The 26273-nt window shown below is 34.6% G+C and overlaps 1 protein-coding gene across 16 annotated transcripts in view; it reads right to left on the bottom strand.

Annotated features, from left to right (window-relative positions):
• Nucleotides 1–26273, bottom strand: part of BAZ2B (bromodomain adjacent to zinc finger domain 2B) — a 342755-nt gene that overhangs the window by 73682 nt on the left and 242800 nt on the right. For all 16 annotated transcript variants that reach the window (XM_027865747.1, XM_027865733.1, XM_027865732.1 and 13 more), the window contains 4 exons: nucleotides 20026–20236; nucleotides 6842–6934; nucleotides 6655–6716; nucleotides 1508–1573 (listed from right to left, as the gene is read on the bottom strand). In XM_027865747.1, coding sequence (XP_027721548.1) covers nucleotides 1508–1573; nucleotides 6655–6716; nucleotides 6842–6934; nucleotides 20026–20236 — 432 coding nt within the window. The remainder of the gene's footprint in view (nucleotides 1–1507; nucleotides 1574–6654; nucleotides 6717–6841; nucleotides 6935–20025; nucleotides 20237–26273) is intronic.

Genomic DNA, 26273 nt, shown 5'->3' with positions numbered 1-26273 from the left:
TTTATAATTTATGTTGTTTTTAAGTATAAAAAAAGTAATAACCCAATGTATGTAGATAATGCATATAAAGAGCTTTGCAAGTCTTAAATTACTATATAAAGTGTGCTGATATCATCATTATAATTGGGAATTTTCCATTTACTTGGATTTGAATATTTAGCATTATCCATTTGATATATTATAACATCTATGGAATTAAAATCTGAAATGAATATCTGAAACTGAAAACATAATTTTAAAGTTTCCTATACCTGAGATAAGGTTAAGTTATAAAAAGCTTTTCCATTTTACAGAAACTGTTAAATTTCTTTAAACATGCAGTTTTGGTTATCAAGATTATGTCAACAACAGCTTTAAACTCAAATTTTAAAATATACACTATTTTCAACTCATCAGTGTTTCAAAAATAATTGCTAAGTTAGAAGTAAACTAGACTATGTAGTTACACAAATATGGACTAAATTGATATTTCTAAATAAAAATGTGTAATAGAATTAAACTTTGCTATTTGTGACATTCTGGAAAAATGAGTCATTCTAGATGGCTGAGTTTTGTTGAGGGTTTACCCTTTGGACGTTACAACTTGTTTTATTTTAATCACTTTGAAAGGAAACCTCTCCTAAATGCATTATATATGTCCCCTTCCCTCCAAAACTGAGGACAGTATCATTTAGCCTTTTCTTAGGGACTCATACTTAATATTATGACTATCAATGAGGAAATTTACTATAGCATTGTAGGCACTCATAGCCAGTTTTGGTTGTTTGGACTGTTTTGTTTCTGGTTTTTTTTTCTTTCCTTAAAGTAAATGGCCCCCAATGCTATCCTTTTTGAGTACTTGCACATTTATTTTTTCTTTTTCTTTTCTTTTTTTTTTAAGCACTTTTATGTCCTTACTCCTTGTTGTCAGCTGTCAGTTTTCACTGTTGTCAGTGTGATTGACTAACAACCCATCTCCAACATCAGGTTAATTACTTTTAACTGTCTCTGTGCTTCCTGAAGATCAGATAAACAGACTTATTACTGGTATTATTTGTATTTTTGAAATAAGAAGTAAGTAGATTTTAATTATGTTACTGAGGGACTTCCATATTGAGTACAAAACGTATGAACTTTGGTGTCTTTTATTTCAGCTGCTCAAAAGTCTTTCATGTTTGTTTCTTCATTGGGGGGGGGGGTAGGCAAGGAGGTTAAGTGACTTGCCCAGGGTCACACAGCTAATGTTATGTGTCTGAGGGTCACATTTGAACTCAGGTCCTCCTGAGTCCAGGGCCGGTGTTGTATCCACTGTGCCACTTAGCTGCCCTTTGTTTCTTCATTCTTGACCATGATCTGTGTGGATGAGGTTGACTTATGAGATGTTAATATATGTGAATAGAAGCTTAAGAGCATTTTGAAGGACAGACTGACTTGGACTTTTGACAAAACATGCAACTGTGATGTTTGTTCATAAAAACTTTGAAAAGTATGAATAAGTTCTTAATTGTATTAAATCTAAAAGTTCTACCTCTAGAATTTGCTGGGCTCGAAGTTCTTTTTCCATTCTGATTTGCTGTATTCTCTTAATTTTCTCCTGTAGGGAATTTTTCAAATATTTAAGATATTAAAATGACATTAAAATCAACAAAAAAAATTGTTTAGACAGAGTAATCCATGTTTAAAAAGATTTTAAAGTCCACACTGTTTCAAAAATAGCTTAAGTAGATGGAAAAATATACATTTTAACTATATACACTTCAATCCACATACAATTCCACATTTTACACTACTAAAAGATGGTTTTTTCCAAAATTCTTTATATAATGTAAACACCTAATTATCTGCATAAAATTTAATGAAAAAGTAAATTACAAAAACATTTATTGAGAGCCTACTACATGCAAGGCACTATTCAATCAATCCATATATCAATTAACAACCATTTATTAAGCACCTACTATGTCAAAGGCACTGGGGATACAAGGACAAAAATGTAACAGTCCCTGCTATTCAAGGTGCTTTAGAGAACACAAAAAGGAAGCAGTCATGGCCCCTGCCTTCAAGGAACTTATAATCTAGTAGGGGAAATAAAACATATAAAGAAATAAATACATAAGACCAAATGCAGTAAGTACCAGAAGAAACATACAAGCAAAGTACTACACATAGTTGACAATTCTTTGTAAGTACATGCAGTAATAAGAAAGATAAAAGTAAAAGAGAGACAACAAGGAATAATACAAAGAGGAATACACCATGTATCAGGAAAGCTTAGTTCCCTTCCTGGATATGATATTAACAGTGTAACCTTCATCAAGTAAATTCTCTAGACCTTAGTTTTCTCATCTGTAAAATAACGCCTACCCTGTTTCACTGGGATGTTGTGAGGATCAAATCAAAAATATTTTTAAAAGTATAAAGCTCTGTACAAATAGAAGGGACTAGTAAAGATAATTTCCACAAAATTTGTTTTCACTTGATAAATAAAATGTCTTTAAATGTAATTACTGATCATTAACCAATTTCTGAAACAAGTGAGTAACCATAACTGAAGATTCATTAAACAGAAACTAATTTTCTATGAAAATGTACATACCTTAAATTAGTATGTTTAAATCCTATATTAATCATATTGTTTATTACATTTATTTTGTTATTAAATTATAAAGACTTTCTATTTGAGGATTTAAAGGAATACAAATTAAATTATATATATATATACATATATATGTATATGAAATTATCTAATAAGCAAAAAGATGTAGGAAATTCTACCACTGGCCTTAGAATTTTAATTCTGAATAAACACCCATTTATATGCTAATATTCCACAAGGAAAAAGACAGATAAGAATTAAATACGAAACTCATTGGTCTGGGAAGATTAGCGTCCAAAAAGGACCGATCTCATTTGCGTGTGTATCATCATATTTCTGGTTTGAAGATGACTTTATTAAGGGTCATCACTATTGGAACATAAAATGACAGATGCACCTCTAGCAGTCCTTCCAGTCTGTATACCTGGTTTGTGACTCTAACATCAGTTTGTACATATGAAACTTTGTCTCCTGTTCTATCGAGACCATTTTACCATCCACTGTTGTTGTTTCTTTGTTTATTTTTAATTGTGTTTTTTTTTGTTTTGTTTTAGCAAGGCATATGTATGTTGTATATTTTGAAACCATGCTTCTATGTGACTTTGCCTGATCCACTTCTGGTTTCTTCATTATACTCACGTAGTAATTATCATGTTACATGACTGTATTTTGTTTTCTTTCTTTCTTTCTTTTTTCTTTTTTTTAGGCAGTTGGGGTTAAGTGACTTGCCCAGGGTCACACAGCTAGTAAGTGTCAAGTGTTTGGTCCGAGGCCGGATTTGAACTCAGGTCCTCCTGACTTCAGGGCCTGTGCTCTATCCACTGCACCACCTAGCTGCCCCTATATTTTGTTTTCTGCACAAATCTAGAAGAGTAGATTTGTATTTCACCAATTAACCGTTAGAAGCAGACAGAATGACTACATCCCAAGATTTTAGTGTGGTGATCCTAAACCTTGTTCAAGGTCATGGCTTCTAGATATAAAGAATTTGTGTCTGGATAGGTAAAGACTCTCTGGTCTACATCTGCCACAATGCTTTGCCACACCAAGCATTAGAACACTCATTGACTAGGAAGAGATGCCAAATATCACATCTCAGAGGCTTTGAATGGGTGTGCAATGTGGGGAATTCTTAGGACAGGTTTTAAGTTTTATTGACACCTTTTATTTTTATATCAAAGTCATTTCCTGATATAATTCCTCCCCAATTAACCCTTACTTGCAATAAAGAAAAGCAGTAAAGAAAAATTGACAAACACAGTAATATTCTTGACTGTACAGACAACATTTTATAGCTATAGTACCTCACTTCTCTCTTAGGAAGGTGTATTTGATCATCCATTCTCTGGGATCAATATTGGTCATTCTAATTAGAGTTCAATCACCTTTCCGTGTTATCATTTACATTATTATAGTTCTTGTAATTACTTCTGTTATCAGTTAATAGCAGTCATCCCATAATTCTCTGAATTTCTTATATTGTTCCATATTGTATAATTTATATGCCAAGATTCGTGTAATCATTTACCCATCAAAGGGGACCCACTTTATTTCTAACTTTTGCTACTACAAAATAACAACCAAACAAACCAAAAAACAGTTCTATGAATATTTAGGTATGGATAGGGCTTTTCCTTGTGTCTTTTATCTCCTTGAGGTATATATCCAGAAATGGAATTGAGTGAAGGATTTTTTTTTTTTTAAAGAGAGCTATGAAGAGGCCAGAAGGTAATAGCTACTGCACTTACCATTCAAGGGGACTAGTACTCACAGCAGAAAGAGCAATAGCACCTAGTGGCAAGATGTGGTATTTGTATTACTTTCCTTTCAAGCAAGTCTAGAGAGGAGATGTCAAACTCAAATAGAAATAGATTGCTGCTGGCCCATATTAACATTATCTCTGTTGTAATGCATTTGCATTTCTTTTATTAAAATATTTACCAATTACATTTTAGTCTAGTTCGGATTGAACTACAAGTTTGACACCTCTAGACTAGACCATGCCAGTGTGGTGCCTCCCTGGGCAGTAGGAAGCTTTTGCCTTCAGATGGATTGTGAGCCTGAGAAAACACCCTGACTACTTCAATCCTTCACATTTCTAAGATTTCTCAATATTTCTTACTACCCCTCAAGAGCAATTAATCAATCCCCACAGCCCCAAATCCCCCACTAGCTGTATTATGCCATGCTGTTTAAGTAAGTGACTTTTGTTTTGAACTAATGTGTCATTTGTTTGGTCAAGTACAAGAAAACACTGGAGGTTAATTTACACGCTATGATTTCGAGTAAAGGCTGAACCAAAGAGTGCCTTGAACTTTTTCTGGCTTTCACAGAACCTATCACTGAGGGCTCAGGCTACATGGGTGATACCAATTAAACTGATCAAGAAGCCAATTAGGAATTCCATGGGAGGTTCAAGCTTTAATCTTATAGCATATTAAGTAAGACCACAATTCAGGTTGGAACATGATCCCAGGGTAATACCAAACTGCCTACCAGCTTCTCTAAGGAAAACAGGCAGCTAATAAAGCAAAATCCACTAACACTTTTAAGTTCTGTAATGTGAATGACAAAAAGTACTGGTTATATACAGGTTTCCTATTGGCAGGTGGGGAAGTTAGGGACCTAACTTCAGGTTTCTCATTAGTTCAGAACCAGTTCAGTTTTAACTGCCCAAAATGGTTCACAATTATTTGCAGGGTTGATACAATAGCCCTATTATGAAAGGACTTCTGGTGATAGCCACCATTTGCATTTTATATTCCAGCAAGATAGAACTATGAGCTATTTCGCAAACTTGATATTCTATGCCCCACCCATTCTCACAAACTATCCCTTATGCTTCTTTAGTCCTCATCTTCTTTCAAGCCTGGGTTCAGATGCCAGCTACTCTGTGAAGTCTTTCTTAATACCTCTTATTTTGCACTGTTTTCCCAATTTCCTCAAAATATTTTGTATTTACTTATCTTCATACAGGTTGTTTCAATGAACAAAAAAAAGCAGTATAAAATGTGTCATCATCGAGACATATGAACTAAGAGGGAAGTGGACTAGTCATATAGAAAAACAAGGGAGGGGAGGGAAATGATAAAGGAAAGAATGAAAAATCTGATGTATGGCAATCACACTCCCTAATAAAAGGGAGATTGGAGAGTGTTTCATACAATCCCTGTTAATTATAATATTTTGCTTACACAAGCTTAGTTTAAAAGTTATCTAGTTACACAGAAAGGATATTACAGGAAGACAGAACTCCAAATGTGCTAAAGAGAAAGTCTTTTTTTGTTTTTTAAGCATAGAGCATTTTCTATTGTTAATGGCTTTTAGGTAACTCTAAAGGCACTTAGGAAATGAGACCAAAGCAAAAGATTTGACAATGATTTATACTCCTATGTTTTTAAAATTTAGCTTTTCTTAATATCTTACAAGATATAGGAATCCCAGGGGAGATTCAAGACCACAATTCAGGTTGGAATATGATGCCAAGGTAATACCAAACTGCCTACCAGCTTCTCTAAGGAAAACAGGCATCTAATAAAGCAAAATTCACTAACACTTTTAAGTTCTGTAATATGAATGACAAAAAATTTTCACGTAAAACTTAAGTGATAAAAACAAAGCTAAAATAGAGTTATAAAAAAGCCGTCTGTTAGATCATCAATTAAAACATTTTGGAAGCTGATGCAAATCACATATCTCATAAGTTGCTACATCTAATTTTTTCTTCTACATGAAAGAATATTACTCTACATTCAAGATTTGAATACATACTCAAAATTCAGTTAAATGTTAAACAGCTTTTAAATTAACATTTATTCTTAAATAATCACAGTTGCAAACTTATGTCTCTCTTGTTTATCTGCAACTATTTCTAAGAAATCAAATAAATATAAGTACTGGCCTTCCAAAAAGGAAGTAAAATTTGCTTAAAGAAATAAAAGGGTCCATATGTACATAATATTACGTAAAACATTATTCTTAGAAGTAGTTATTTATGAAACTTAAATGAAAAATAGTACAAACACAGAATCAAAAACATGGCCTTCATTATGGAAAATCAATTGGGTGTCCAAACATACCTGCTGTTTCATTATCTTTATCTGTTCCTTTTGTTTTCGTTTCTCTTCAGCGGCCATTATTGCTATGAGAAACAAAAAATCCAAGGGTAGATGTCATCCAAAACGGAATAAGGAATCAAACCCTGCTATTAAGAATTTCAATACTGACAACTACATAAATTCATAATTTTTTAGATTGATCAGTTACCTTGTTGCTTCTTTGCTTCTTTGGCAACTCGAGCCTGTTCTTGCTTCTGAAGTTTCCTCAAAAGCTTTATTTGTGCAGCTTGTCTTGCTATTTCTGAAAGATACAAAAAGGCAGAGCATATAAATAATAGTTTCATACCATACCTAATTTAAAAGGTTTCAAATAATTTTGCTTTTAATAAGGAGTGTTTAATGAAAATGTCCAAATTCGTTTTGCACATCTAAAATGACTTTTTTTTTTACACACTGAAATCGTATCTCTCTTATTTTTGTGTTTGACAGGAAAAAATGTACTCTCTAACAATAATGTGACAATAAATATTTTAGAAATAGCATCCAGTTTACAGCAACAAAGAAATTAAATATTTGGGGATTAATTTACCTTGACATACACATAACCTTTATAAAACTGATGGAAATAAAGGAAGACCTAAATAATTGGAAGGTCATTCAGTGTTCATGAACAAGCTAAGATTAACGTAGTAAAGATGACAGTGTTCTCAAAAACTTAATTTATAGACAACAGAATGGCAATTACAATACCAATGAGTTTCTTTATAGATCTGGATAAAACCATAACACAATTTATATGTAGAAAGAAACAGGCAAGAAAATCAAGGGAGACTTTAAAAAAAAGGGTGATTAAAGTAGACTGGCATTTTCAGAATTTAAAAGTAAATATTTTACATGGAAACTATCTGTCATTGGGGAAAAACAGAAAAGAGATCAATGACACATAATAGATCCTAGAAATATAACCAAATGCAGACAAATGATTGTTTGAAAAAAATGTAGGAAAAAAAGATTTTTTTAAAATTAGGAAAAGTGGTTAGCAATACAGTAGTAGATAAATTTAGATTTATGTTGTAATACATGCTACATAAATTTCAGCTGGATCACAGATGTAAATATAAAAACTATAATAAGATAGAAAAAGAATAACATTTATCTTAATTGTGACATAAAGATAAACTTTTTCTATTACAGCACATTTATCTCGTCCATGATGATTTAGAAGAAATTATATAAATATAGATGGGTTGCTTATGTATTAAAAAAGGAAATTAGTAGAGGCAATGTTGATATACTTGGTTACATACAAACAAAGCATTAAATAATATAGCAAAGAAAGATAAAAAAGAAAAAAAGAACAGATTGGTAAAGCATTTGTTGCAAATTACAGGAATCGGGCTGGATCTGTGATTTGATTGATTGGTATAGGGAACTACCTCTACCAAAGCAGAAATGCACATTCTCAGAAATTTATAGTCTTAAGAGAGTTGTCTAAGGCACTGAGAGGGATTGACTTGATCTTGGTTATACAATCAGTATGTATGTCAGAGAAAGGAATTCAATTCTGTTCTTCAGGTGTCTGAGAACAGTTCTGTATCCACAATTATGCCATGCTGTCTCTCTATGGCAAATATAACAGATAAAAATTTAACATCTTAAAAATGATTTTAAAACATTAATAATAAAAAAGGCAATTTTAAGGTCATCTCAAATTTGAAAAAAAATAATTTAAGTGAAAAATCAATGCTGGCATGGCAAAGAATAAATGTTAATATACTGTAGAAAGAATTTCAAATGAATGGAAATGAAGTATACTGAAGAAGTTACCAAAAAATCATACTCATGCAGGTCCAAAGCAAGGAATTAGCCTGGAATGAAAAAGCCCTAAAAGACTGGTTCAGGGAAGGAGAATTCCAAACCATATGAGCCAAGTTCAAGGGGTAGAAAATGGCTCTCACCTGGGCCAGCTCTCATACTCCTTGAATTGAGAACTGGATGTAGTCATGCACCAAAGTGGATTGGAATGCGCATTTCACATCCTGGCGGCTTATGAAGGCCCTGGCTCTTGATTTGAAGGTGCATCTATTCAAGCTCACTGTGCCAGAGCTCAGTTGACCCCTAAGAAAGGGGCAAGGCAAGTGAGTGGGTGGAGTTTCTGTTTGTATTGTGGTTAGGTTAGCCTAATCACCACCAGGACAACTGCAGCACCCACAGCTTACAAAGGGATGAAATGAGAAGGTTCCATAGTGGAAAAATACAGGGTTAATATCATTCCCCACTCAGTCTTAGCCTGGTAGAACAATTCTTTTCATTCCAATGATCATCAGAGTAAAAATGACAATTTTCTTGTGGCAAAGAGATTAATTTCTGAGGGGTGGGGTAACAATGTTGGAAGCTAGATATAATTCTATCACAAGGAACACTAAAGAACATATTGGTCTTAACATGGTTTTTGCCAAATACTGCTGATAGCTCATTCTTGAGTTCTCCTTGACTTTTCCTTTCACCAATGTGAAAGAAAAACCTAAGAATTTCTAGGAATTCCTCCCATAACATAAGGGGCATATCTTTCAAAATTTTTATTGATGTAATATTTTTATGTCAATATATATCTCTTCCCTCCATCCAGTGAGCCATCCCTTGCAACAAAAATTTTAAAAAAAGTCCAGCAAAAGCAACCAACACATTCACTCTAACATTATATGAAAGATTCTACCCTCACAGACTCCCATTTCTACAAAGGAAGGGAAGCATATTTTCTCGTGTTCTCCAGAAGCATTCTTTTTAGTCATTATAATTATACAGCATTCAGTTTCATTTTTTGTGTTCTGTCCAATTACATTATTATAGTCATTACATATATTATTTTCCTAGTTCTGCTTACTTTACTCTGCATTAGTGCACAGAGCTCTTCCTGTGTTTATGTTTCTCTTAATTCATTATATTCATCCCATCTACATGGTACAATAATATTCCAATTGATTCGTGTACCATAAGAGATTCTAGTAGGTCTAGATTCATACATCTACTTCGAGTCTTTTATCACATCCAAAAAGTGCTGTTATTAATATTTTGATGTATAACAGTCCTCTATTTCTGTCTTAGTCTTCCTTAAGGTATATGTCTAACAATATAATTTCTGGGTCAAAGGGAAGGGTCACTTTAATTGCTTTTTAAAAAAAGTTCAATCCCAAACTGCCCTCCAAAATCATTGGAACAATTCACTGCTCCAATAACAGTGAGTATATTAGTGTGCCTGTCCCTTCACAGTCAGATGCTCCAACACAGACTATTTCCTACTTTTCACATCTTTGCAAATTTTTTAAGTGTGAAATAAAATCTAATGGTTAGTTTGACTTGTGTTTTTCTTATGATTAGTAATTTGGAGCAATGATTCATATGGCAATTGTTTGTTTATATTCTTTGACTACTGGGGCGTGGCTCCTGGTTTCTTTTAATTCTCTATTATGTCATCGCTATCAGACCCTTATCAGAGATATTTAATGCACACTTTTTTTTCCAGTAGTTTTTCCTTCTTATCCTAGCTGCATTTTTTTGTTTGTGCAATACATTTCAATTTCACATAAATGAAATTATCTATTTTATTTTTGGTGTCACTTGTTTAGTTTAAAATTCTCTCCCTAGTCAGAGCTATGAAAGGTACTTTATTTCATTCTCTTCTACCTTTTTATGGTGTGACTTTTCCAATTTAGGCAGTCATGTTGAGTTCTTTAGGGTATATGGTATAAGTCATAGGATGTCAATTAAACCTGATTATTGTCAAACTGCTCTCCAGTTTTAAAACCTACCAAAGTGTTCCTGCTCTCAAAGAGTTTAGTCTAACGAGGGAGACAACAGGAAAACAATTATTTTCAAACAAAATATATACTGGAAGAAACATATTCAAGATCACTGTACCCAGAATAAATTGGGGATAATAAACAAGCATTAAGAAGAATTGGGAAAGGCTTCTTGTAGGAGGTGGGATTTTAGCTGTGACATAAAGGTAACCAGGTAAGCCAGGAGGCAATGGTGAAGAGGGAGAGAATTCCAGGAATGGAGGAACTTTAGCTCAAGAAATTCCTAATAAAAAGAGTTATCCAAAGGTGGAAAGGATTGAGTGGGTTCCCCTTACTAGAGGTAGTCTAGCAAAAGCTGGATGACTTTTTGCCAGAGCATGAGGAGAGGGATTTCCAATTCAAATACTGGTTGGACTGTATGTCTTATAGATTCCTTCAAATTGTGAGATTCTGTGGTTCTACCTCTAATCTTACCACCACCACCCTACCCCTAAAACCCAAATCAATCCATGCTCTGATCTACTGCACTTCTGAGCTTCCTTATCCTGAAAGCTTATGGCTACAAAGTGTAGCTACAGTCTGAAAGGAGATACTGTAAATAACAATGGCTTTTCAAAAACTGGAACGACCAGCTGGAGGGAGATCCATATCCCAGCACTGTACAACCAGATTACTAACTTGGGGACAGTACCATATCTGAATCAGTGACAAGTTAGGTGAGCCATGGTCTCAAGTTGCATTATTTATAGATGTATAGCATTCTAACTATCCTCCCCCCAGCAACTATGTGATCAGAGAATTTCAGGTAGCCAGACTTGGCTGTAAGGGATCAAGAGCACTTGACAGCCACTGTAAACACATGATTCATTCACACAAGGCTCTGTAAATGGAATCATTCACTTCCTAGAGGGGAAATTCATATTTGATGAAGTACTCATGTACTTTCCCTACCTATTTGTGCCTTTGCAGGAAAGCACAGAAGAGTCTCTTCCACAACAGGTTGGTTGTGGGTCACTGAAGACTATGACCGTTTACCTGGTCTCCCAGGTGACCCTTGACCTAGGGTCTTCTAGTTAACCTTGTCCTGGTATGACATCAGCCAATACATACAGGCCTATGTGCTGAGATCAAGGACAGGATAGGGAGTTTGTGGGTTCTTGCATTTTCTCCCTTTCATGAAGCACTTTGACAGAAATATCCCTAGACTTTTCTAGAGATCTATTCCTATCCACGGGCAGTGATTTCATGGTAATAATGGATATTCTCAAATAGAATGTTTCAGTTCCTCTACTATAATAGACTTCCCACAACCAATGAAACTGCCCATCTATTCTTTTAGGGCATTTTTATATTTCCACAGCTTTCCACAGCATTTTATCTCTGACAAAAAAACAATCATTATTTTGTTTCTGGATGGTACTGATCACCGCTACGTCGATGAAGGTATCAATCACATACCACCTCTTAGCCAAATGTCTGCATGAAAAAAGACAAATCAGATTCTCAGACACACCTCCTCTTTTACACTTCCCACCACTAAGACAACTAGAGTACTTTTTTCCTCTCAAAGTAATTCTTTTTCAACAACGTGATGCACATATTTACCAAGATACAACCCTCATCACTAACTATGGTCTTGCCCTTATTTCTTTCCTGACAGAGGTTTGTACTGACAGCCAACCTCAACTTACAGAACTGGAGGCTGCTCAGGAACACCTCCAAGGCACTTAAAAACTCCATCGTGATCAAATAAGCAAGAGTTAATCATCACTGGACACAAAGTGAAATCCTATGAACCAAGAATGTAGCTATCTGGATACCATCTGTTTTACTACCCCTCTCAAAAATTAGAAGATAGGAGATATCCCAACATATCAGCACCATGGCCTTTCAGTTAGAACTCACTACCTCCATGAAATTTCACTGGTCTTTGCTTCAGAAATCTCACAAAAGCCCATACCCTCTTTAATAGCCTTTAATGGTAACAGATGGTCCAAAAATATTATGGTTTGAGAAGTGTTTGATTCCCAGGGGTGGCATGAGTAACCGTAGTACCTAGAAGACTGAGAGGACTTTAAGGCTAAAGAAGAGTAAGAAAACCTGCTCCAAATGTCCTTGTTATGGAAATAGAGAGATAATATGCCAATACTACCCATGCATTTTACTCTGTAAAGGTTATAGAAGATTACTTGGAAGAGAAAGGTGTCAGTTTCACCTGCTATTAGCAAATCTTCCCTGAATATGCAGAAAAAAAACTTAAAAAAAGTGAATCACAGTGAGCATTCAGGGTGATACTCACTAAGTCCTTGGAATGCTCCTCCCTTTTTGCCGATTCCTGCATGAAAGGATCTCTGATTCTTTTCATGGTTAATTGACACAACTCTTGTCAATTCTTCTTGGTGATTGTCATAAACCATAAGTTCTCCTGAAATTGATTAATTCTTCTGCTTATTCTATTTTTCAGAATACCTTTAAATGGCCCCTGAGTATTTCTGAGAAGGATTAGGAAACCAATACTTCTCTAATCCATCCTCTTAGTGTCTAGGCTCATGAAAAAAGGTCATTTTCTTCTTGAAAGGAAAAAAAATGAACTCAACTTCCTCCCCAAAATAGATGAAATTGTCATAATAGCATTGTGTGAGAATAGCTCAGTAGGATCTTAGAAATAGGCTAGGCCCTGCTCTCTCTCTGACAACGTACAAGGTATATAGTGGTATATTTTTCACATTGTATATGCCATGCCAAAGCAACCATCAAATGGATGTAAATAAAGGTGTGTTTTGCATATGTTAGCAGGGCAATAACCAACATAATGGTTGTCATGACTGATGATGTTGAGTAGATTTCACAAATGAAAAACTATATCTTAAGTAAAAATGTCATTGGATAGAAGAATAGTCATTTAGACAATGCACATCAGCATCTGATAAGCTAATCATTATTAGGTTTTTCTGTGAAAATGTCAGCAACATTGCTGATTTATAGAGAGGTCAAAGTCATTAGACCTTCTGGACTGGAAAGTTTGCAAAGCATCAGCATATTGTTTACACCATTTTCAGCCCACCAAAAAGCAGGTAAATCACTGACATACATATGGCATATAATTATAATTTTGCTTGCAATAGAGTCTAAAGACCATAGTAAGCAATTAAGAAATTCTTATTATAGCTATGTCATGACACTGGATACTAGAAATTCTATTTCTTGAAAAGCAATACAACCAAAGAATTATTAAAGAGTACTATTGGAAGATAAAAATGTACACATAATAACTTTGTAGCGACATAATAACTTTGTAGCAGTACTCCTGTTCGAAGGAACTTTTTAGCTTAGATATGAACATGAATGGTGGAATGATTAATTCTTTGAGCTAATTTCTACCAAATAGTATATTAAGCATAGTAGACACCATGAAACAATATGCTTACAATTAATCTGACTACTATGATGCACAGGATAAAGAATAATTTTTAGCAAAGTAATAGTTTGTTTTACTCATTTATTAATTAAATATTTATTAAGCACTTTAAAAATACAAAAGGACTCAGATGCTGAATAGACTTTTAAAAAACATAAACAAAAATAGCTTCTTCATTTAGCTTATGTTTTCTTGAGGACACAACATATATAGAGATAAATAAATATAAAATGACCTGAGGAAGGAGAGAACACTCACAACTTGGGACAAACAGAAAAGGGTCAAAGAAAGAAGTGGCACTTGAGCTGAGCCTTTAAGGAAAATAAGAGTATTAAAAGATGGAAGTGAGAGGATTTTCATTCCAAGTGTAATCTTCCAGTACATGTTCAAAACATGCTGTCTCTACTTTGGCCATCATTCCCATATGCCATGCACCATAAACTTGGACTCTGTTTTTAGGATACTAGGCTTTTATTTAATCTTTTTGTTTGTTTGTTAGGCAATGGGGTTAAGTGACTTGCCCAGGGTCATAAAGCTAGTGAGTGTTATGTGTCTGAGGTCTGATTTGAACTCAGGTCCTCTTGACTCCAGGGCTGGTGCTCTATCCACTGTGCCACCTAGCTGCCCCTTCTTTCCTTTAATTTTATTCAGTACCAGGCAAACTTTCACTCCAACACCTGGTGAGCTCCACACAATGCCATCTCCCCCCCTCTATGTATTGTCTTCCATCATTAAAATGTAAACTCCTCCAGATTAAAAACTGTCTTCCTAGTATTTGCATTCCTAGAATTTGGCATGCATCCATCCATCTATCTATCTATCTATCTATCTATCTATCTATCTATCTATCTATCTATCTATCTATCTATCTATCTATCATTGTGGAGAATTTCATTTGAAGCCACAGAAATGAGAAATAGAAGGCATGGAGATAGGAGATAAATGATGAGTTCAAGTCCAACAACTAATTGGCCATTTTGATAGGAATAAATCTGAAAATTTAGACTATCTTTAAAAAACCCTTTATAGTACCGATGAAAAGATTGGCTATAGAAGCTTGTCTTTCAATATAAAGATATCTATCTATCTATCTATCTATCTATCTATCTATCTATCTATCAGAATGAGACATTGGACACAATATAGTGGCCAAAGACATCTAGAGACAATGAGGTAGCTATTAAACTCAAAGCTTCTATAAAGTCAACCATATTGCATATGATTCCAAGAAATTCTACAGAATTGTAACTCACTCAAATCCCTCACGAGTAGCAAGGTAATATTAAAGAGTTAGATATCACAATTCAGTGATCACCTAAATATACCTTTCTCCATTATGAATAGCCTCAACTAAAGTATAACAATATAGATTTAGTTATTACCTTTAAAATGGTAAAGTTCCTAAATCCAACAGATTACTTGCTGAGGTTTTTCACACATAGAAGGGAGAGACTGATTAAATATCAGCACAAAGCTTCCCCATGACAAAAGAATTATAGAAGAAATATCACAAGATTTCAAAGACAACATCACAATCATTCTAATTACCCTCAAGAAGAAAGGTTAACATACTTGATAACTATCATGGAATTGCGTTTTTCTTCTAGCAAAATCTTGGTGAAAGTTGTTCTGAACCTGACACTGAACCATACTGCCTATCATTTTCAATAGGAAGGAGAGTGCTCTCGTCCAGGACATTACAATGGCATGGATTTTACTATGTGGAAAATCTGGAAACTCAAGAAACAAAATCAACACTCCTATACTGTATTAATTAGTCATGTCAAGCATCTGCTAGCACCAATATCTTAAATATTAAGCAGATTTGATTACTCAGAGATTTTAACTAAGATATTATAAAGTTGTACCCTTGTGATACAGCTAGCTGTTTTAGAATTGAGGATGTTTATTTTACTCAACACTGCCATTGCAAAAGAGGATATAATTTTATTCCATCTGTGTAATAGCCAGTGCTAAAACACAGTTTCAATCCTTCAAAAAAAATCTTTCAACTCAAAAGACTAAAAGCTTCATCAAAAGTACCTCAAACATTGGGTAGATAACTTTTTGGATGCTATTGACACAATCCTGGAAAAATACTCAAGAAGACATACAAAAAAGATTGCAAACTAATGGTTCCTGGGAGGGCTGTCAGTTTCACATAGAGCATAGTTAGCCCTTGTCCAATACCTAATGTTCCAGCTGGACCTGAATATTTTTATGCCCCATTTGAAATAGAAAGTAATAGGACATCAATAAGACCTCAGGAGCCTAGGGCACAGCTACACTAGGATGCAGCCTATTTTAGAAATGCTGCAAGTATAACCTCCCTTACTGACCATCAATTTGCTGACATTTGACCATTGTCAAGCGTACTCCTTCCTCATCTCTGCCTTTCAAAATTTTCCACTTCCTTCAAGGCTCAATTTATGTGTTACCTCACAAATGATCTTTTCTCTAATTCTCCAGCTGCAAATTCTCTCTTTCCTTGCATTTTCTTCTAGCACTGTGTCTAGATGTCTTTTTTCTATTCACACTCTACATTGCATGATAATTATCTGTATGTATATCTTACCTATCAGAAGACTTTAAGCTACCTGAGCTATTTTTCATCTCTATATTCACCAGTTCCTTGCACACAACCAGTTGCTTATTAATCGTCTGTTGAACTATTCTGAAGCTGCTTTGTGGGGTCAGCCATATGACAAATGATAAGTCTGAAGAACTATGGTAATCATAAGTCAGCATCAGGGAAAGATGTTCATTAAAAACACAGAACCAAAAGCATTCTTTGAATTTTACAACCCAGACATCATTATGTTCCAAAACATGCGAACTGATAAAGAAAGAAAAGTCCAATGCACTTTCTATAATAATTTCAATCTCTGTATTCAATCTCCTCTCAAGGAGGCTACATTTTATGGGAGGTATATAACATTTAAACAAATTTAAAATACATATGATAGTTTGAGGAGGGAGAGAATATTAACAATTAAGGGGATCAGGAAGTTTGTTTGGGTTTTTTTTTTGGTAGAATATGGTACATGAACTTGTGAAGGAAGCTACAGATTCTAAATGGCATCAAAATGCACTTGAGGCATGGGGACAGCCTTTGCAAAAGTATGGAAGTATTGAATTTTATAATAAGTATGCTATGGAAGTATTGAATTTTATAACAAGTATGCTAGTTTAGTTGGAATGTAGAGTACATAAAGGGAAATTGTATTTAATGTCTCTAAAGATGACCCGGAGCAAGACTGAAAGGCTTTAAATGCCAAAGATTTTTCAGTAGGAGAGTGACACAGTAAGTCCTGAGACAAAGGAAGACTATTTTGGCCACTATTTAGAGAAAGTAGGAGAGGGAAATGTCTGGAAGAAGAGAAAACAATTAGGAGTTCGTTACAATAGTCTAGTTCAGAGGTGTCAAACATGAAGCTATGCAGCCTAAACCAGATTAAAACGTCCACCTGCAACCCACAGGGATCCTTATTCCTTGGGGAGTGGCCCCCACTTTCTCTTTGAGGTTGACAGCACTGGCCGAGGTGACAAGTGATAAGGGTCTGAACAAGGAAGGTTGCTGTGTGACTGGAGACAAGAGACCAAGAAAAAGTATAGAGAGCAAAAGGAACAGAGCCCAGGGCAGAGCCTGCGAAGATACCATGGGTTCAGCTCTAGGGCACAGATGATGACTGAGGAGGGTCAGGCAGGTAGAAGGACAAGGAAGGCATATCCAGGAGGAGGTGTGTGTGTGTGTCAACAATACCAAATGCTACACAAAAGTAATAAAAGGTTGCTAAGAATCTGCCAGAGGATCTAGCAATTAAGAGATCATTGCTAACCTTAGAGAAAGTAGTTTCAGTAGAGAAGTGAATGGAGAGAGAGGAAATGGAGGCAATATTATAGGAGTTTGTCTATGAAAGAGAAATATACCTAGAATGACAGCTTGATGTGAACAGTGGAATCAGGTGGAAGTTTTTGAGGGATGAGAAAGAGATGAACACCTTTATAGGAAGCAAGGAAAGAAACAGAAGATAAGAATTATCCTTGACCCAATTGATATGTTCTGAATAGGTCAAATTTCAAGTACCAATAGGTTATTCAGCTTGAGATAGATATCCAATAGAAATTTTTGGTTGGGAAGGTGGGTTGGAGATAGAGATTTTGATATCATGTGTATAAGTAAAACATTGGAGATTAGGTCACCAAGAAAGAAATTAAAAGAGGGGAGAAAAAAGTCCAAGAATAGGGCATTGCGAAACACATACTTTAAGGAGTAAGTGATAAGAAAAGTTGTCTATGAAGGAAATGGAAAAGGATTGGTCCGAAATTAAAAAAAAAGGAGAACTAGAAACATCATGTCATTGAAACCAAAATAGTTTGATGAAGTGTCAAGGAGGAAAAAATTAACAGTATTAAATGCTGCTTAAAATTTAATTCTTACCAAAAAGGCATTAAACAAACATCATTATACATATTTTACGAGGATTGTGAAGAATAACAAATAATGGATTTGTAAGACACTGTACAATGCAATGATGAAGGACAAAGCAACACAAATGTTTGTACTTTAATAGCAATTACTTTTTGTCTCTATTTTAAGAATAAAAATCATTCTAATTATGTAACAGCATTATTTAAATGCTTAATAATAATATCACATAGGCATATTAATGATAAATGGTAAAGTCCATCCATGTTTCAAGCAGCAGCATACCTTAAGTTCTCATAAAACAGTTTATGTAAACCATCAATACACACCATCCATCCTTTCACGCATCCTTCATAATATCCGGTTGCCTAATTACATGATGGGAAACTAAAGTTTCCACTTACCCATCATTCATACTTGTTGAAGTATTAACTTTTACTTGTTTTAATACTTATTTGTTAAGGCATATGCCTTCTTAAAAGAATTTACAAGGTGATAAAACTACTATACTAGTGCAATAGGTAGAACAAAATGAAGTAGTCCATGCTATAAAGTATACTGAGAGTTTAAAAAAAAAGAACTTTTTTTAAAGGCTCCCTCAACATTCTGGCTTTCATTAGGGGGTAGAAGATTATTTTTCAAAAATACTTATTAAAAATAAATTAAATCCCATGATTGTTTCAATTTTTTAGGTATAAAATTTCATTGGGTATACACATGTGTATAAACTATGTACACGGTACATTTATGTGTACATGAGAACATTTATTTGTAATCAGAAACCTTTGATATTGGTTCTGATATTTGAGGATTAAAATCCCAGAACAGAAATGCTTATTTCAATTGGCTTTTTATATATTGGGGATGACATGTAAACTTTTCCTTTATGTATATTTATATACATATGAATATATAATCACATATACTTATTTATAGCCATTACATATCATCTAGAATCATAACTAGATCTGAGGTCATTATGAGCTCTTTCAGCTTGATAAGAAGGTACCAGTCACAGAGAAATATCCTCTGATGCACTTAAAATACTTCTTGATTCTAATCTTGGGCTACTTGGGCATTATGAAAAAATATAGAGAAAGCGTGCCCTGTAATGATGGTTATAAGACTACCTGGGTAAGCTCAGATAAAACTAATTTAGAGGACTAGACAAGAATCCAAACTAGAAGACTGGGTTACTTACCAGTAATGGGAGTTCTCTGACTGAAAATTTACTCCACAGATCCATACATATTGGAGTTATTCACATGTACCACCTCAAGGAATCGGGAGCTGTTGAAATGAGAATTTCCAGAAGGTTGGCACGTGCCTTATAGCATGTGCCAAGTGCTGGTCGATTCCCTCCCTGTGCAAGCCATAGCAGCTTGACCCCCAACTCTATAATTTGGATTATATGGCTGGGACACATATTCTAAGCACACAAGGCAGGGGATGTTTGTGAGAGTGGCTCTTAAAAAGAGATTACCCAATCAAAGAACTCCAGTTACCAGTAGGTAATCCTCATTTTCCCATTGTTTTGTTCTCTTCCACATTCTCCATTCTCTGGAAACTAGAAGTAGCACCCTAAGGAGATGTAGATGTAGAGCTAAGTTCACATTCCCAAGTCTAGCTCACACGCGTACAAAATGTACTAAGGTAAAGATATAAAAAATACTTGCCTTCAAAAAGTAGATAACTTTTCATACATGCTAAACTAAAATTTCAGTCATACATACTATATTTCTTACCTTGCGCTTGCAGCTTCCTTAAGAGTTTGGCATCTGTATTATCGAGAAATTCACTGCTACCAACATTTGGAGGTCGACCTTTGCGCCGTCTCATCCTGGATTCCTCTCTAACACACTGTCTATCTGGATTGGGTGGTCGTCCTCTACGACCTTCCATTGCCCTGATTCGGGGGATGACTTCCTCTTCCTTCAGAAGACACCACTGCATTCCCTTTTAATTAATATTTTACAGAAATATATGATGAACAAAATGAACACAAAATACCAAGATACTTAGGTAGAAGACAGCAATATGTCTACGTATGCAAAATTCAGTTAGTTGACAGAGCTAGGGTAATTTCAGAGAAATTTTCAAATATATACCACTGGAAATAATTTTATACAATTTGTATTTCAGCTCACATGTAATTATTTCTGCTTTTGGAGTCTGCTTACACATATTATTTAAATAAACTCCCCAAATACCATGAAGGTAACTTCTGGTTGAATTGATTTGCTGCAGTTTGTCAACAGTGTGACTACTGTCACAGAATCAGCAGCACTTGCTGTTCAAACACATCAATATGTTTAAGGATCATGGTGAATAGGAATACTCTAGCTTACCAGGTTCAACTGAAAATTAAAGGAAGAGTGGTTTAGGAACCATTATATGATAGTTTGGGAACTACAATATTGTGAAAGACAAACCCTGGAGCACTGATTTTTCTCCTACTTGGTAAGCATATCTATATATCAAAGAGATATGAATTATTTTTCTCATCCTTTTTCTCTTCTGAGGTTGGCATAAAACAAGGACAAAACCTGAAAAAGTGAAATGCTCAGACAAAGGAGAGGTAATATTTTCAAGAGAATTTTTTATGGTTTTATTTGTTTTTTCTCCTGAACTGATAAGCCTACAATGATCACTTTTTTTTTGAAAGGACGAATTCCTTTGTTGATGTTTCATTTAAAATAAATATAATATAAAGCCTTCAGAGGACATTAATTTATTTCAGCAAATCTGAATTAGAAAGCAATCTTAAATTCTTAAGTTACACTTCAAGCAACTGACTGTTCAAGGCATTACTGAAAAAGGAACTGAAAAACTTACAGCTTTTTAAATTTCTATAAGCCTTCTATATACCTTTGAATATAGGTCACTATTGCTACTCTATATTTCAAATTTGGGATAGCTTTCATTTAGCTGATATGGAAGAGACCTCACACTGGGTGGTCTCCCTTGCCTTTAATTAGGTGTGGGTAGTTGTTTGATCTACTTTTGCTAATGATAGGTAAGTCTCTCTCTTAATCTAAGGTGTTTTTTTTTTCCTAATGAGTGATTTAGAAAATGGTAGATAGAATTATTTCCAAAGTGAACCATTACATACCGATGAAAACTCATCAAAGACTCTGCTAGGCAGAGGACTGTGCAAAGCAGAACACCAATTAATCCAGTTATGCCTATATATTAAGACAATCTCTACCCTGATCCTTTTCATTAATTTGCAATTTCAAAAGACAAAATAAAATTAATTTTGAATAATATAAGAATTCTTTACCTGAACTTAAAATAAAGTCAATACAAACAGTTGTTGCACCAAAGGCATTTTGAGGCTATAAAGCCCTGAGAGGTAAGCCATCATAACAGTTTTATGCTCCCCAGCATGGGAAGCTTTTGATTAGTTTAGGTTTTCATTTTTGTATCATGCACTTAGGTACCAAGGCAGCATGCATCACATAAATTGAAAAATATAAAAGTGACATTTGTGGTGCTTGGAGTAGAAGAAAGAGCCCAATAAAACAGATTGTAAACCAATCTACATTCCACTTTAAAACTACTTTATTAATAATAAAATCAATTTTAGACCAAGTTTTAAAGGAGCTATTGGAAGCTACTTCCTTTTTTAGAGATACAATTTTGTACAAAGTTACATTTTACCCAGCTAGCAAACCAATAGGAAAAAGTCACCTATGGCAAAAACTGAACATAGACCATAGGCACAAACAATTTTTCAGCCAAATTAGGAAGTTGCTCATTGTTTTAAATTTCACCCTTAGTATTTAAAAATTCAGTACTCTGTATTAATTATAAACAGTACCTTCTGATTAAAGACATAAATGGAATGCCAAAAACCCAAGCCCCAATTCTAAAAAAGAAGAAAGAAGGGGAGCAAACCAGATAGTTCAAGAAATTAGGAATAAATCTTTTATTTCAGAGATGTGAACATCCTATTGCACTAAAACATTTCTAGTTTTTCAAGGATATACAAGAAATTAATTAATCTATATCTAAAAAGATTTCCATTTTGAAAAGAAAATAAAGAACTTATTATTAGTTCACATATATCAGAAAAACCTAGACATTCACAATACAATATTCTTAATTCAACTTAGGTTTGGCGACCCACAAAGCAAAGAAAATACAAAATGGAGTTTGGTTCTGTGTAGCCCCACCTGATTAAGCCAGGACTGACAAAATGTCAGAAAAGCAGAAGCACCATCCAGTTCTTAGAATGTCTAGATGGCATTCTAAATACAATCTTTATCCAATGACCAAAAGGCTGACAATTTACAAGAGATAAACCATTATCAATATTGCCATTCTTGCTCTAAATTTGCAATTAAATGTAAGGACAGCTTGCACTATTTCACAGGATACGTGTTCAGCTGAGCTTGCACATTCCCTGACTAGAAGAAAGAATCATCACTGGATTAAGGAGTTAAAGCCAGAAGGGATCCATCTACCTGAACCCTCTTACCTTATAGATGAGGAAATTGATGATTAGAGAGGTTCTGAAGGGACCTGCCCAGGGTCACATGGTGGTAAATGGAAGATTTGGAATTTGAACCCAGGTTCTCTGATTCCAAATTTATCATTTTTCCATCATACCACATGCCTCCCATAAGAGTTCATGTGGCAGGACTGAGTGGATTACAATGAGGTCAGGGAATCAGAAACACCGCATTCTTCAATCCTGACTTTTATTTTAACTTCTAATGTATATGTTTTCTCACTGATATGGTGTGAATTTAGTCATTTAAGGAGCAATTTGACAAGAAGACAATAAGTTATAGTGGAAAGAATAATGAACTCAGAGTTAAGAGACCAGAAATCTATCCTCTACTCTGCCAGTCACTCCTTATATCCCATGGGAAATTCAATTAGCCACTCTGGGACTATTCTTAAGGTGTAAAGTAGAGGTGTTAAATTATTCTTTTTTTTTTTAAGGCAATTGGGGTTAAGTGACTTGCCCAGGGTCACACAGCTAGTAAGTGTCAAGTGTTTGGTCTGAGGTCGGATTTGAACTCAGGTACTCCTGACTTCAGGGCCGGTGCTCTATCCACTGTGCCACCTAGCTGCCCCTAAATTATTCTTTAAGGCATCTTCTAGTTCCATAAATCAATTAACCTAGTTTTTCTCACTTACTCTGCATCAGTTCATATAGGTCTTTCTATGTTTTTCTAAAATTACCCCCTCATCATTTCCTATAGCACAATAGTACTCCATCAAAAATATATGCCACAACTTGTTCAGCCATGCTCCAATTGATGAGTATATCCTTGATTTTCAATTCTTTGACACCACAAAAGGTGTGCCATAAATATTTTTGTATAGATAGGTCCCTTTTCCTTTTTCTTTGATCTCTTTGGGGTACAGACTTAGTAGTTGTGGTATTGCTGGATCAAAGGGTATGTACAGTTTTATAGCTCTTAGGGCACAGTTCCAGATTGTTCTATAGAGCAGTTGGACCAGTACAGCATTCTACCAACAGTTCATTAGTGTATTTTTCCCTCATCCCCTCTAGCATTTGTCATTTCTGATAGGTGGGGGGTGGTACCTCACAGTTGTTTTAATTTGCATTTCTCTACTCAAGTCATTTAGAACATTTTTTTTTCCTATGACTACATATAGATAGCTTTGATTTCTTCTTCTGAAAACTCCCTGTTCATATCTTTTGACCATTGATCAATTGGGGAATGATTTTTACAAATTTGACTCTGTTCCTTATATATTTGAGAAATGAGGCCTTTATCAGAGAAACTTATTGTGAAAATTTTTGACAATACTTCATTGTCTATGATATCTTTTTAGCATATGTACTTTCCCTTATTATCTCTTTTTATTAGGTCTATTTTGACCTATTCTGGAAAGCATTTTGGATCTATGCCCAAAAGGCAATGAATTTTAGATACCCTTTGACCTAGCAAAACCACTTCTAGGTCTGTATCCCAAAGAGATAAAAAATAAAAGGGAAAAGGACCTATTTGTACAAAAAATATTTGTAGAAGCTCTTTTTGTGGTGGCAAAGATTTGGAAATTAAAGGGGCACCCATCAATTGGGGAATGGTTGAACAAGGTGTGGGATATGATTATGATGGAATACTATTGTGCTACAAGAAATGATGAGCTGGATGTTTTCAGAAAAACCTGAAGAGACTCATATGAACTGATACAAAGGAAAGAAAGCAGAACCAGGAGAACATTGCATATAGTATCAGCAATAATGTACAACGATCAGCTGTAAATGACTTATTCTCCGCAATACAAAGACCCAAGAAAATTCTGAAGGACCTATGATGAAAAATGCTATCAACCTCCAGAGAAAGAACTGATGGAATCTGAATACAGTTTGAAGCATACTGTTTTTTTCCACTTTCTTTTTTTTTTAATCTGTTTGTCCATGACTAAGATGGAACTTTTTGCATGACTGCACATGTAAAACCTTTATCAAATTGCTTGCCTTCTCAATAAGGGAGGAGGAATGGAAGGGTGGGAGAGAATTTGAAACTCAAAATTGTAAAAAATAAAGGCTAAAAATGGTTTTTTACATGTAATTGTAAAAAATAAAATATTTAAAAAATTAATTAGGTCTATCTTTGTTTTTGCTTTGTCTGAGGTAATAATTGCTACCTTTGCCTTTTTTACTTCAGCTGAAGCATAATAGATTATTCCCCAGTCCTTAATGTTAACACTGTGTGTTTCTGTTTCAAGTGTGTCTCTTGTATACAACATATTGTTGGATTCTAGTTTCTAATCCATTCTGCTATCTGCTGTTTTATGGATGAGTTCTTTCCCTGTACATTCACAGTTAAAATTACTGTGTATTTTCCTTCATCCTATTTTTCTTCTGTTTCTCCTCTTTTTTTTTTAAACCTGTCTCTCCTCAAAAGTCTGTTTTGCTTCTGACCACTGACTCCCTTAATCCACCCACTCTTTTATCATCTCCCCGCCAACCACACTATTTTCTATTAGGTAAAATACATTTCTATATCCAAATGAGGATTTCTATATCATACACATACACACACAGACACACATACATATATAATTTTCTTCCTCTTTGAACCAATTCTGATGACAGTGAGATTCAAGCATTGCTTGCTACCCCCCTCCATTTTCCACTTCACTATAAAATCTCTTTTATGTGAGAATATTTTCCCCATTCTACCTATCCCTTCCCCCTTCTACCAATGCATTGCTCTTTCTCACCTCTACATTTTTTTTTTAGCAGGGGTCATTTCAACATAATTTCCTTATACCCATGCCCTTTCTGCAGACTCCTTCTAACTGCCGTGATAATGATAAAGTTCTTAGGAGTTACATGAGTCCTCTTCCCATATAAGAATGTAAACTGCTTAACTTTGAGTCTAATGATTACTCTTTCATAACTTTTTATGCTTCTTTTAAGTCTCCTGTTTGAATGTCAAATTTTCTATTCAGCTCTATTCTTTGGAAATCCACTATTTCATTAAATATCCATTTAGTTATGCTTGGTGGATTATTCTTGCTCCTTTATTTCAAGCACTCTGTTCCTTTAACGTGGAAGCTGCTAAATTTTGTGTGATCCTGACTGTAGCTCAATGATATTGCATTTTTTCTTTCAGGCTGCTTGCAATATTTTCTCCTTGACCCGGGAGCTCTGAAATTTGGTTATAACATTCCTGGGAGTTTTCATTTTGGGATCTCTTTCAGGAGGTGATTGTAGATTCTTTCAATTTATATTTTACTTTCTGGACTTAAGATATAGGGGCAGTTTTCCTCTAAAATTTCTTGATATATGAAATCTTGGCTCTTTTTTTACATTGTGACTTTCAAGTAGTCCAATAATTTTTTTAGTTTACACTTAACTTTTATTTTATTTTTTTTCCTCAATCAGATGTAAACAAAAATTTTTAAAAATTTTTTAAAAAATATTGAGTTCCATATTCCTTCCCTCCCTCCTTCTCCTCTCCCCTCTGTGAGAAGGTAAGTAATTTGACAGTGCAGT

This window comes from Vombatus ursinus, unplaced genomic scaffold, assembly GCF_900497805.2.
Source record: "Vombatus ursinus unplaced genomic scaffold, bare-nosed wombat genome assembly UNPS02014779.1, whole genome shotgun sequence".
Lineage (NCBI taxonomy): Eukaryota > Metazoa > Chordata > Mammalia > Diprotodontia > Vombatidae > Vombatus > Vombatus ursinus.
The sequence above is the reverse complement of the archived record's forward strand: the minus strand, read 5'-3'. Positions and strand labels throughout refer to the sequence as shown.